Here is a 14890-nt window from a genome sequence, read left to right as displayed (position 1 = left end):
GCCAAGGATGCCCAAGAAGAAAGAAATGAGACAAAGGAGCCCACAAGCAATGAAATGGATCAAGAAAGCCCAAAGTGGCATGAGTATAAGTCCAATGACCATACTGAGTCATTGAGAGAAGAACAGGTAGCAGGCCCAAAAAGGCCCAGCAAGTACGGGTCAAATAACACCACGACAAGAATAGTAGAGTGGTATGGTAGGAATGACAACAAGATTACGGAAGGAGCAAAGAATGGACTGAAGAGGGGAAAATCCACAATCAAACAAGGCCTGGCCCTTGAAAGGAGCAAGCCAATGAAGGAGGGAAGATTAGAAAATAGTTCATGCCATAAGAGGTTAAGGATGAGTGACAAAATGCACAAATGAGCCTCTAGACCATGGCAAACGCATGAGCAGCAGACAAGCTTGTGACGTACACGAGAAGTGGAGCATGTGCAAGGCCTAAGCACTACCTACCTGTACCCAATCAATACAGGAGTGGTGGGTCATGGTCAGAGGTAAAAGAGAGTATGGTCTGACGGTGGGGAGAAGGGAAAGCCTACTCTAGGGTTCCCGCTCATATTCTTTTGGGGGTGATGTCCTGCTGGAATGACACACCACCCAAAAGAAGGAAGGATGAGTTGGAATCATTGGGTGCATATCATGAGGGATAGCAAAAGAGAATACCCATACTATCGTGAATAAGAATGCCACGATGAGCAAGCAAATAAAATGGTCTTCTTTGTTTGGTAATGGGGAATGGCATAGCCAGCACAGGTAAATGGTGGTGGCTGGACAGCTGACAAACCAGTGGGTGGTCGGGAAGAACATCCTAAACCAGACAAAAGTAGTTAAAAGCTAAAATAGTAAAAATCAGTCACGGCAAGCAATATATAAAAGGTCCTTGTTGTGCACAGTAACATCATCACAACGATAGTAACCTCTAGAAGAGAATCTTAGCACCACCATCACCATAACACCACATGAGCAAGCATTAAGAAAGAAAGAAAAAAGTGGGAAAGAATCAAAGTAACAAAACGGAGAGAAAAAAGAAAGAAAAGAAGTAGGGAGTGTAGAATGACAGACATGCACCAATAGGTTAATCCCTTCTCTCCCTCTAAAGGCCTACTCTCTGTTAAGGATAAAGAACTTGTTTGGGCACAAGCCATTCAGGCCCGTTCCCTCAAAGTGGATAATTTCTATAGCAGGATCATCTTGTGAGGTTACCCACGTCGAGGAAGTGGTTCCCTCCTTGGCCCTAGCCCCGTAATACAATTGAACGCGTTAGATTGATCTTTCATTCTTTGATTTTTTCATTTATTGCTACTGTTTCTTATCTCATCTTTACAACTTCACCTATAATGTGTTCTTTTTCCCTGTTTTAATTAAGGATCCTTTGCTTGTTTTGCCTAACTGTAACGTATTTTTTTTACCATTGTTTTATTGTATTTATCTGCCATAACTCTTCTGTAGCAACTTCGCCTGTCATGGGCATGTGACTAAGGTTTCAGCAAACGGGGCATAGTTTGTGCGCAAGTCAGACCAAGATGAGTTGCAATTGGACCGGTCTCAACTTTCTTATCCAGAACACTCGGGCCCAGTGCAGCAGGAGGTAGTCCAGCCCAAAATCACAAAAGGCCCACCACAATGTGCATGTAATAGAACACTAGATTATATTGTTAGGGTTCTACTTCTACACCCCATTTACATTTGTTGAAAAACATGATTTTACCAAAATGGTGCAATGCGGTTTAAATCTACAATATAAAGATTTTTTTTTTCCGCATCTACCACCAAAAGAGATATTATGAAGAATTTTAAACTTCAAAATGAAAATTAAAAAGAATTTTACATGCACATACTGGAAGATTTTGTGTAACTTCTGACATATGGACGTTAAGAAGTAAATTAGATTTTCTATCTTCAATTGTTCATTATATTGATTTAGGAATAAACTTTAAATAAAAGAATAATATCATTTAAATGTTGGAATCTCCACACTCAGGATATAGTATTGTTTGAGGAACTTCAATGTTGAGATATTATTGATAAAATATTTTCAATAAAAATTGATAATGTCTCAAATAATGATGCGGTGGATACATTTTTAAAGGAAAAAAAAATTATGTTTACCTTTAAGAGGTACATTATTTTCAAGTATGATTTAGCCAAAAATAAAAAAACATTATTTCAAGTTTTTTGTTTTTTTGGTCTTATTTATGTTGTTGTGCAAAGATTTCTAATTTAATTCTGCAAGATGGTTTACCTTATTTATCTTTTTCTAGTGAAAAAAAATAAAAGATATAGTCCAAAATATTAATAGTTCTCAAGCAAGATATAAATTATATACAAGAGGTTGTATAGAATATAAAAGAAAGAGAAAAAGATATTGATGTAACTCATAGGTGGAATGCCACTTATCTCCTTTTATATTTAGTAATAAAATACAAATATGTTTTAAATTTATATTATTCTCATCGTTTTCAAAGTTCAAGTGTCCTCTAGAAAAAATTGAAGAAAGTGATTAGAAGTTAGCAGGAGTTGTAAGAGATTTTTTATTTTTTATTTTATTTTAAATTTCCATGATTAAGATATATATTTTTTGTGGCGTATAATATCCAACAATCGTGTAGAGTTTTAATTCAATTGACTAACATTTTTTTAATATTTGAAGTTTTATATGGACATGCTTTGGTATATTTGATAAAGTGTTAGATTTAATGAGACAAAAATTTGACAAATATTGGGGAAATATGTCTCTAATTTTTGGAATGGCTATTATTTTTTATCCTTTGTTTGAACTACAAGAGTTAAGTGTTTTTTAAAGAAACAATATATATGAATGATGTTGAAAAAAATTCAAGAGACCATACAGTCATTCCAAAACATAATAGCACAATTATTTGATTATTATAGAAATGCATATGAAAATTCTAATATTGGTTCCCAAACACAACAAGCTTCTCTGCTAGTTTGCCAAAACACATGTTTAAAAGAAGAAGAAAGTGGCTTAACTCCGTTACAACATTATTTAAATCAATCTATATTTGACAATTGATACGAATGAAAAAGAATCATTTGATTTATTGGGTTGGGGGAAAACACATCATAGTAAGTATCCTTTGCTTATCATGACTTGTGATTTATGATCAAAACTTGTTTCCACTGTATTGTAAAGCAGGTTGTTCTGCAGGTGGTACAATTGTATATGACAAAAGATGTGGTCTCAGTATCATGACTATTGAGGCATTCGTGTGCTTAAAGGGTTGGAACTTAGCAAATACAAAAGGACATGAAGCAATACGAGAAGTGGAATTAGTGGAGGTGAAAGCTCGAAAATGTGTTAAAACACAAGAACTGTTTAGACCCCCAAGTTAAAAAAATTACGAATAGATAGATTTTACTCTAACATTAAGTACGGAATAGAGTAAATGCGAGCGGATAAACAAATAAACTACTCTAAGCCATATTCAATATAACACAGCAGTAATATGAAAGCTAAAAGAGTAGGGAAGAAGAATGCAAATACAAGATAACACATCGATGTGTTATCGAAGAGGAAACCGAAGTACTCGACGTAAAACCTCTCTGTCGCCCTCCAATCGATAATCGATCTACTAGACAATCAGTTGGGATACATGGGTTGGTAAGAGACCCTCCAAGCCTAATCTATCTGATACACCTAAACCCTCCAAGCTCCTACTCCAACAAGACTTCTCGGAACCGTGTCTTGTCTAGCTCTCTGGATCCCACAATACACCCGATTGCATCCGCCAAAGCCTGGCTTCTTCCAATACTTCCCAGCAACACCAAAACCTCACTTGACACTCTGAAAGGGTGTGGTAAGTGTTTGTTATCAACCTCTCAATGGTATGGAAATGGAGAGGTAGGAGTTGAGGAAAATCCACAAGCAATTGTGTAGAGAATTGTGGATATAACAATCTCTAACTCTCAAAGTTTGTGGCTAGGGTTTTTTCTCAGAAGCACTTTTTAACATGTGTGGGTAATGGGGGTATATATAGTGTGAGTACAGATAGTGTGTATCAGAAATGACAGTTTAGCAAAACAGAATATTTCGCAGGTGTCTCGCGAGAAGGCCTTACCCATGAAATACTCGCGAAAACTAGTTGTCTCCATCCTATCCTGATTCTTCGCATTCCAGTCATGTGTAGGGCATATGCATCACTTCGTAAGATGCTTACTCGCGAGCTACCAGTGAAAACACTTCAATCTTTAATTTGTCTTGAGTCTTCACTCACTCTCTCTCTCACACACAACCCTTACAAATAAAACTCACGTGAAATACAAGGTACAAAAGATTGAACATAATTACAATCAAATTTGGCACGAAATTAAAACCAACAAAAACATTATTGTAAATTACAACTTTACAGGAGGCATTTGAGTGCGGTTGAAGTTAGAGAGGCCTTAGTGAATACTAGACAGTCCACAACATGAACAAATCCATCAATGTAATTAGTTGTAATATATATATATTCATGGATACATCAATGTACTTATTTGTTCCTATCAATAAAAGTTACTCGATAGTTTTTTTTTAAGCATCTTTAATAGTTCAAATTGATCATTTGCGTTTTAAGGCATATAATATAATAGTTTTTCAATTAAAATTTATAAGCCCATTAAAGGCCTGTTAAAAACCCATTCGGCTGAGCTTGATAGCCTAGCTCGCTAAAGACCAATACAAGAAGTGGAGTTAGTGGAGGCATTAATGGCTCTCACACATCAATGTACTTATTTGTTCTTATCAATAAAAATTAATCAATAGTTTTTATTTTTTTATTTTTAAAAAGTATCTTTTATAGTTCATATTGATCATTTGCGTTTTATGGCATATAATATATTAGTTTTTCAATTAAAATTTATAAGCCCATTAAAGGCCTGGTAAAGACCAAATGGGCATTGCCCATGTGCTGGGCCATGAGCTGGGATTTTCCCTTTCAACTTGATCTGTTGACTGGTCAACAACCCCTAGGCCCATGCTCTAAGTAAAAATGGGCCGGACTGGCCCATTGCCGACAGTTAGGTGTAAAAGGCATTAAGGTGGCAAATCTTGGCCATTGGATGGCAATCTCGGTGGGTGGCCAATCTTGGGCTTGGGTATGGGTGGGGGAGAGTTAGCAGTTGGGGGTGAGATGGTTGATTGGGCACTGGGGTGTCAGATCCGTTGAATGAAATCTTGACACCCAATTTTTGTTTGAATAAAATAGAGTAGATAAATAATATTTATATAAAATAGTAAAAAATAAAAGAGTTTGATACTAGTAAAGTAATAATAATAGTCAGACATGGCCTAACAAAATAAAAAAAAGGTATGTTTAAAGTGAAATTTGACTATTAAAAAAATTTCCTAATCCAATGCAAGCGCTCTAATGTTATGTTAGCCCACCTCAATTGAAACCATGCATATAACAGAGACACATTCATGAAGTGATATCAAGCAGGATCAGGTTGACATTGATGGCCTACAATTGTTCTTTAGATTAGTGATTAGTCTTACCTACTCAAAGGGATTCAGACAAATGCAAATATAGCCTGAATTCTTCCATTACATTTAAAAAAAAAAAAATTACACAATCAGACTCTCTTTTCTGGTTTGTTAACAATTAAAAATTAATTTTCCTTTTCTACAATAACAACAATTCAAAGAAGTTGAACAGTAACAATTCTTAAAAAATTAGAAAGTAAGACATCTTTTTTCAAGACTTTGGAAGAGGCTCCCCTCTGATAAATGATTTGAATAGCAGAAGGGCTGCCCTGGGCTTGAAAAGTGGTACTTCATGGCCTGCCCCTCTCACTGTAGCAAATGTTAGCCCTTCATATACCTCTGTCCAGCCTCCAACCTTCACAGATGACAGCACCATGATTGGTATAGTATGAGTACCAATAACATATTCATTAATTAGTCAAATGGTTAAGGTTTGAGTTACAATTGTGGATTCCCTCTTAAAGTTGCAGATCATTGGTTAGAGCCTAATACTAATTGAGATTGGGACCTATTTGGATGTGAGGATGTGAGAAAATGAGGGCATTCTAAATCATAATGTAGTAGGCAGAGAAAAATTTTCAATCTAATCCAAATCCAACACAAATTACATACAGAAGACCAAGGATATTTAATAGGGCTTAATTTTGCTTGGTAGACTTGTTTTATATATTTTTGATAATTCGATAGTTACAACAATGGGAGGGGGGATTTGAACGTTAGAGCAATGTCACTGAACTACAAGACTCTTGACATTTAGGCTTGTATTATAGACCATTAATGCCGAAGTAACAATAACAATATAATGATTTTGTCAGTCAAAAGTTGAGTATAGGAAAGGATTAATTGACTTACCTGCTTCTTAACATACCAAGGATACCATGGAATTTTGGTTTCCAATTTTAGTTGTGCAAGGGAATATCTAGTGGCTGTAACTGGAACTACTGAGTCGACATCACCACTGCATTAGCCCCCAGAAAGAATAGCAGTTATATTTCTAAAATGAATATCTAAGTATAAATATTATATTGGGAGAGATCAAATTGTTGTGGTAGCAAGTTAATCAAATATAACATGGCCAACCTAAAAACCCAAATTCTCAAACCACCAGCAATCATTTCCCTGTAAATTGGAAGAATGGATACATCTGTGTCCTTCCAATTTCGATTCAGAACCTCGCTGCATCAAATGAAATACAGTTTATGTAAAACTAGCTAGAAAGGGAAAGCAGAGGCCTATTTTGAATTTGGTTGTAGAATGTTTAAGCATGATAATGTAGAGTTGTTGACTCACCTGCAAGCAGTCCACTTATAAGGAATTTTAGTTATGTTGGCATGGAGTGCTTTCTGCACATCTGGTCTATTGTAGTAAATCTCAGCATATTTTTCCGTACAAGGATCATACCCGGACATTTGCCGGAAAGTCTGGAAAATCCATTAAAAAAAAGTCTTCTTATAGGATGATAACAAATTTATTAACACAAGTATTGTCAAATTTCCTTGAAGAAACAAAGGAAACAAAGAGAAATAGAAACATAAAACTATTATCATTGTCATTATTGTATTATTATTAGATTATAAATACCATTGATTACTATTGTAATTTGTATGATATACCTGATGGGGTCTGTGAGGCAACCGCATAGTCTGGCGGGTGGCTTTGCTACCATCAGATTTGTTGCAAGGGGGTGCATAGATGTTATATTGATCAATGTTACCAAATTCTTGATCCATGGCATAACTATACACCGAATCACATTCATTCGATTCCTTTTGATGCGTAAAATCACATGTGTTGATGAGCTGCCTGTATGTTTTATCGGAGATCATGGCATGGCTCCACCAGTATGTCACTGTCCCTAGGTTATCATAGTAGTTGTCTGTGACTGCATTGCCAACCTGCATTTAATTTAATTAGTAGCTAGTATAATTATATATTTTTGTGCTTCATTAAAATTAACAATTAGATATATAAAACATCTATGTATTCTGGATACTAAATTGTTTGTTTGGGCCTAAGAAATCCATAAAACAAAGTCAGCTTTTAGTACTTATGCTAAGGATACAAGGTTACAAATTGAAGTCATGCAAATATGGAAATAGAAATAGACACGAGAGATTGAAGAGTATACCATTATTCCTTTGAGATTTATGGGATGCTTGGAATGTTTATTATACATCATAATTTCTTTGGCCAGCTGAGGAACGTAGTGTCCTGCGTAGCTCTCGCCTGTGATATAGACTTCTCTTTGGTTGTAACGGGGGAAACGATCCAACCATCGTAATAGGAATTCCAGAGAATCCTTGGCTAAATAATAACCCCCTCATTAGATTAATTACATGTGCACTATATATTGAATAATACTTCAAACTTTGAACTAAAAAAAAAATGCTAATCAGAAACTATCAAATTAGAACCGTTTTATTATGCATGAAAGCAAATTTTCCATCTCAAATTGTGACTGATCTATCTCAGATTATTCCAAAATTTTGATCTGTTCCATGGGAAAATACTTCCAAGGATTCAAGTGTATATATTCATCTATGACGGAACAAGTCTTCGGTCATGGATTGAGGGGAAAGAGAGAGAGAGTAGGGAGTAGAGTAGAGATGGCCGGAAAAAGCTATTTCCGGCCATCTCTACTCTACTCTCTACTCTCCCTCCCTCTCCCTCAATCTAAACAGACAATTATAATTTATGAGGTTGATTCATATTCTTAAGAACAACTAGGACTCAAATACCTTTCTTTCTCCTGTCATTGTAACAATTTTCAAAGAAGAGACATCTTATAATCTCCATAATCTTTTCATAGACTTAAAAAAAAAAAAAAAAAACTCAAGAACGTCCACACCAAATCTGTAGCCTATAGGGACTATTTGATTGTACAAATAGGTGGAACACATGTCATAAGCGTGGACCAAAGATCCATCGAATCAATCAAGATGGCAATTATGCATGCTTTACATCAAGTCTCATCCTTTTTTAACTGGGTGATCTTAATCTTGAAACTATAATTAAATTACTAGAGTTAGTCAATGGTTTATTTTTAGCCAATCGTCCAAGACTACGAGCTTATAATTGAGTGCTTCTAGTCTCTTAAATATGGCCTACCAATCAATCATGAGCATCCATTCTTTCAAAAACAACAAAGTGCTAATAATTAATGATTCAAAATGAGAGGTTGTGGGGTCCCACCAGTGCGTCGATCGCCGGAGTTGAAAAGATCGGATGACTGGTTGCTATAAGAGAAGCCAACTCCTGCTGGCGTTTCCAGGAACAAGAGGTTGGCCACAGTGTTCCATGAGAACTTGTTATAGTACAATCCTGAGGCTGTATTGTTTATTCTAAATGGGCCTATTTCTTCTGATGCGCCATATGCCACAGAGGAGCAACCAGGGCCTAATCACAAAACAAGCATCAATAGAGAAAAATAATGTTAGCTACAAAATATGACAAATTTTATTACATAAGTTTTATAAATTAATTTGTCAACATACAAATTACATAAATGTAATTTAGATCAAGTATTTATTTACTAATTGTTAAAGCAACACCAATCACATTCATTATTGCCACCTTAATTTGTAAATCTTTAATAGTTACGTTGGTAGTAATTTTAGAATTTTTTATAAGAGAAAATCATGAGGATATGAATTTGAATGATGGTCCCATTTATTTATTTATTTTTCTGGGATAGAGAATTAATGGAGAAAATAGATGAAGTCATGATCATATAAATGATAAATTCATCAGGTATATCATTATATGGTCTAATATGCAAGTTTCTCGAGATAAAAAAAAAACAAATATGCGAGATTCTCTTTGAGACCCATTAGACAGTGATATGAAAACAACAACTTGTTAATTTGGATATTTTTTCATTGTAAGTTGAACTAGTGGAGCTAAAATTGAATAGATATCTTTGAACAGAAAAAAAAGAAAAAAAAAAAGGCTACATATTTAAACTGAGTTAAGTATTTGGAGTCCTGTTAACGGGTGTACTTAGAGTATTTATTAATAGATCATTTTAATAAAGTTTTAATACCACTTTCATTATAAAAAAAAATATATAAAAAACTGTAAATAAATTACTTTTTTCCTTTCCCATAAAAAACTTCAATAAATAGTTTTTATTTTTTATTTTATTTTATATAAGATAACAAATCTACTCTAACCTAATCTAAATACATATGTGAATCTCATTCTTAGATGTTTGAACTCCGACCTTTACCCCACATCTCACAAACATTTATATTTTTGAAGTGACCATCACGCAAATATTACGTGTCAATAAATAGTTTTTAAACAACTACCCTTAAAGTATCCGTTAACTTTTTCCTATTATTTTTAATTTCTACTTCGTTAATGTAATCATCTTGGGTTTGGCTACTTTGGTTTAGTGGGGGCTGTAGCTATAGAAGACTTCAAGTTCTGCTAATTTTAGCTGTGCATTATTGATGGTGCACCAATACAGAACTGCGCAGCGTTTGTGACAATTAATGAGGTCAGTTTTTGGTTGTTTTCAAGCATTGAATGGTTCTGTTCACTTCCATGCCAGTTACGAGAGAGATGGTTATCTTATATGCATCTAAATATATTCATCTCTTTACTGTGGGGTCTATAGTCTATAGACACTATACACATTATATAAAGAATATGATGCATGTATATATATATATATATATATATATATAAAAGATGCATAAGATAATTACTGATGAGAGAGAGACATTACGTTTTTGTTTGGATTTTAGTGTGATGGGTTTCTTTGGCTTAATTATGTATTGGAAACTTGGAAGATAGGCCGTGTATGGGTTTGAATGGCAGTAGTTAGGTCACCATTCCTAGCCATTGGTAGGCCATTGATGTGGGCTCTCTTTCTTTTTCGGTACTTGTCCTTTCGAATTTTACTCTAAAAATCAAAGATACCTATAGCAAATTAAAACTATCCTTCACTACACATAATACAAAAAGGGTCTCTTGTCCTACAACTCAAGGGGTTTCTTGTCCACCAAAAGATAATATATATATATATATATATTTTTTTTTTTTTAAAAAAAAGGAAAAAAGGTAACCCTCCAAATGTAAACAATAGTATTTCCAAGCAATTTTTTATTTTTTTATTTTTTTTTATAAAATTTTTTATAGAAACATAATGAAGCCCAACTAAAAGAATTTTTCTGCATAGCTTATTATTATGTCGGCAACGTGAGAAATAAGTGTTTTCTAGCACATATATATATTATGTGAGACACATTTGAGCATAGACTAACAAAGAAGGAGCAATGGAGAATCATATCACTAAAGGCAATATAACAGTGACACTAAACAGCTTCTGATTTCTTCTCTAAACCATCTCAAGAGTATAGTACAAGTGACATAAATTTTTTTATCATAACTAATAACAAAACCAGACTCTTGGTTTATACTTGCATGCATTTTACATAAACAGTTAAAAATGATAAAACACTCGAACTTACACACATATTTATGTACTTGCTAAGAGAGAGAGAGAGTCTAACCTCCATTAAGCCAAATTACCAAGGGTTTTGACAAGGGGTTATGGTCAGCCTCAGTGAGCCAGTAAAAGAGGGCTCTACCGGCAACATGATTTACAGTGACATAGCCTGAGTACTGCTGGAAAGAGACCTTAGGCTGCCCAGGAAGTTGCAATATCCTGTCAGCTTCTTCTTCTTCGTTTATAGTAACATGACTTGCACAAACCAGTGCAACAAGCAAAACTAAGACCATGAAAACTACAAAGATCTGCCTTTTCGTCATGACCATGGCTTTAACAAAGAAGAAGAAAAAAAAAAGCAAAGAAAGAAAGAAAGAAAGACTTTCTTCCTAGTTGTGTGTGTGTGATGGAAGTAGGGAGTGTGTGTGACTGTGTGTTATTCAGAATGGATTAAATAGGAGAGAGAGAGAGAGAGAGCCATAATTTTTTGGTTAAATTACCAATAAGACCTTCTACTTTTGTTTAAAATTCAATTCAGTACTTTAATTTTTAATTAATTTAATTCAATTCTATCATTCCATTAGTTTTTGTCAAAATTGAGCTATTAAGGACCATGCACCTCAAAATAATGTAATTTTGTATTGAACAACATTGAGAATTAACGGTACAATTCTAATAGAGATTGACGAAAAGACTAAGTAGTACAAAATTAAAAATTAGAGGACTGAATTGAACGAAAGTGAAATCAAATGACTAAATTAAATTTTAAACATAGTTAAAAGGTGCAATTTGTAATTTAATATATTTTTTGTTAATTAATTAATTAATCGAAGAGTGAATAAAATATGTGAAATTAATACTTTTTCCTATAGAGATATGATAAAATTTATAATTTATAATATTAGTTATACAATAATTACTCTTTGCTATCAAGGTAGCTAGTATATTAACTGATTTCTTTTTATACCTATTTGGGATTTGAATCCAAATTTCTTAATGACAAGATACTTTTTTTTTTTTTTTTTGAGAAACAAACACACACACACAAGAGAGAGAAAAATGGATTCTAACACAAAGGCACCTTACAATTCCACTCAATAATGACAAGATACTTAATCAATTGATTTTATTGCCATCCTTCAAAACTTAACTAACGTCATTTTCATTACTTAATCATGTAAAGGCTAATCAGCTCATGGGTAAAAGGGGGAAAATAAAGATCGTTATTTTTGTTAATCAATTAATTGAGAGTACAATAAGTGTTTTTTTTTTTTATATATATTATTATTTAGAAATCAGAGAGTACAAAAAGTGGGTGAAAGATCACAAAAAGTTAAGTCCCAAAGTTAGTAAATAAAAAAGAATACTCATCTTCAACTTAGTTGAGGCACATTTAAAGTCAAGAGACAACCCATGTAATGAAAAAAAGAAACCTTTAGCCGCATACACCCTTTCAGCTAATAATTATTGTCCATTTTTTTTTCGGGAGGGGTCTACTTCCCTAAGGATATTAGGTCAGTATTGAGTGTATTTATTTACTATAAATAGGGGAGTGCTCATATCATGTGACATAAATTCTATTCTATGATATTTGATTCTTAAAAAAAATAAAATTTATGATATTTTTGAAGGGGGTAATGTGGTAATAATAGGTAAATGGAGTCACATTGTTCTCCCAACCCATGCCCTTGAATCGGACCCTTTAATCACGCATTAATTCCTCTTGTATTCATACACTAGACTTTGACTACCTTTTCCCTCGATTATTGGCTTTATTATATTTCTCAGGTTTTGGTTTTCTTATATTTTCTTAATTTGCTCCTTTCTCTGTTCTGCTTGGATAAGGTTTTAACAAGTGTTGTTTTCATTACACTTTAAAACAAAACAAAAAGTTTATATTGACCACGATATCACGTTTGCTACTTGTAGGATTTTTATTTAATATTCTTTTTTTTTTTTTCATTTTGCGGCTTCCAATTATTGTCCTATAAAACATGACGATTTTTAGAGAAACCTGCGCCCAAAATTTTTTGTTTGTGTAACAAATATCTTTCATTTTTCTCCAATTTTATCCTTATTTACTATTACGTATTACAAACTAGCTTTTCCTTTATTAATTCTAAGAGCACTTACTTAAGTCCATGCATAATAGTATAAGGGGTAAATTTTGCACATCCAACTCTAAAAATCATTCACTTCAGTCTGTATTAATTTGTGTAAAATAAGATGCAAGATTTAGTAACCATGTAAATATACATGGTTACTATTCACATGCAAATCTATTTTTTATTAATACTTCTTTACTAATATAAACAAAGAGAGAGGGAGAGTGAGAGATGATTTGAGAGGGTAATAAAAAATTGCTAAATATATATATATATATATTTGATGAAATATAGTGTAAAATATATAATCTGATATAAGTGTTTTCAAAAATTGGTTGTATACGGAAAAAGAAAAAAGAAAAAAGGTTTTTATGTTAAAATAGACATGAATTTTTTGCACGAGATGATTCGAATGTTCTAAGATATATGTGGATTTCAATTAACTTAACTGATAAAATCTTTTATTTGATTTGGGGTTTGAACCTTGGTTACGTTAAAAATCGATTGATGTTTTGATCTAATGATAAAGAATAATCATCATAGAACAAACATCATCATAAGTTGAAATTGAATTGTATCTTAAAAAACAATAATAAAAAACCATGTATATGAATATGATGCCCAAAATTGATGCACATTATATATTTTTTAGGGTTGTGTTAACGGACACCGTAAGGTGCCCATTAACAACAACTTTTTGACTTTTTTTGTACAGTTATTTTTGTCCTTTTTTACAGCTTTATGTCATTTTTTTCAGTGTGGGGCCAACTTTATAAAGAGAAAAAAAATATTAAACTAACTTGCAAGACCATTTTTATATCCTTTTCTTTTGTTTATCTATTTTTTTATTAAATGGGATCCACCTTAGTACAATCTTAACAAGCACCGGTGCAGTGCTTGCCATTTTGTTATTAGAAGGGTTTTTGCTGGTAGATAAGTCATTACCGTATTCAACTAGTAACAAACAAGTACTTGTACAATATGTTATTGTTTTTTTCCCCCAAAAATGTTTGGAAATATGCTTAACATCAGCAAAAATATTTTTATTAGATAATGGGGCTTTTCCTAGTTCTCTTTACGTGCACGCGAGGAGGGGAGGTTTCAATGATTTCCAAAAATAACATGGTCAGTGTGGTCATGGTGATGATGGCTCTCTTGGACTGGTATTGCCCTAACAAAAATTGTGAATCTCATGCTCCAACCCCCTCTATTTTATTCTTTACACCTTTATTTATTTTACTAATTATTCTTTACATCTTTCAATTCATCTATATATGTTTCACCAAACTTCCTACATAGGTCTTACATTTTTTATTTAGTCAAAAAGATAAGGGGATCAGCCAACAGCCCATGAATCTGCTATATCTTATTTGACATAACCATAATAACTCTCTAACCCTTTTGATTGCACTCATATGCAGTAACCTTTTTGGCAAACTTGAAAATGGCATTAGAAAATGGCCATATACTACTGGTTGAGAAAATATGTATGGATTTATCACTTTTTGTGAAATATTTAGCAATTTATTACTTTTTTGAAACTCGAATTTGCCATGTAACTCGAGTTCTTTGAAAAAATAGCCTTCAAATTTGTCGTGTTATTTTTTATAGAACTCGAGTACTATGGAAAACTCAAGTTCCCATTTAGTGATAGATCTCTACATATTTCAGAAACAGTGATAGATTACAAAATATTTTTAAAAACAATGCTATTTGACTATTTTGGCCTTTAGAAAATTGTATTATATATTAGTATTTCTAACTTTGTTTCCAAGATTAGTTGGCATACATATGCATTTCCTAATGCTATAGAAAAGATAAATAAAAAGAAGTCAAGAATTT

General features: G+C 33.2%; 1 protein-coding gene across 1 annotated transcript; it reads right to left on the bottom strand.

Annotated features, from left to right (window-relative positions):
• Positions 1-5496: 5496 nt before the first annotated feature.
• Positions 5497-11420, bottom strand: LOC115976290 (serine carboxypeptidase-like 25). The gene is made up of 8 exons (XM_031097487.1): positions 11008-11420; positions 8681-8884; positions 7617-7792; positions 7102-7383; positions 6779-6909; positions 6569-6664; positions 6341-6446; positions 5497-5843 (listed from the first exon to the last, which is right to left on the bottom strand). The coding sequence occupies exons 1-8, from the start codon at positions 11270-11272 to the stop codon at positions 5700-5702; spliced, it is 1404 nt and encodes a 467-aa protein (XP_030953347.1). The 5' UTR covers positions 11273-11420; the 3' UTR covers positions 5497-5699.
• Positions 11421-14890: the final 3470 nt, after the last annotated feature.

Source organism: Quercus lobata, chromosome 2, assembly GCF_001633185.2.
Source record: "Quercus lobata isolate SW786 chromosome 2, ValleyOak3.0 Primary Assembly, whole genome shotgun sequence".
NCBI classification, from domain to species: Eukaryota; Viridiplantae; Streptophyta; class Magnoliopsida; order Fagales; family Fagaceae; genus Quercus; species Quercus lobata.
Note: the sequence above shows the minus strand (reverse complement) of the source record. Positions and strands in the feature narration are given on the sequence as shown.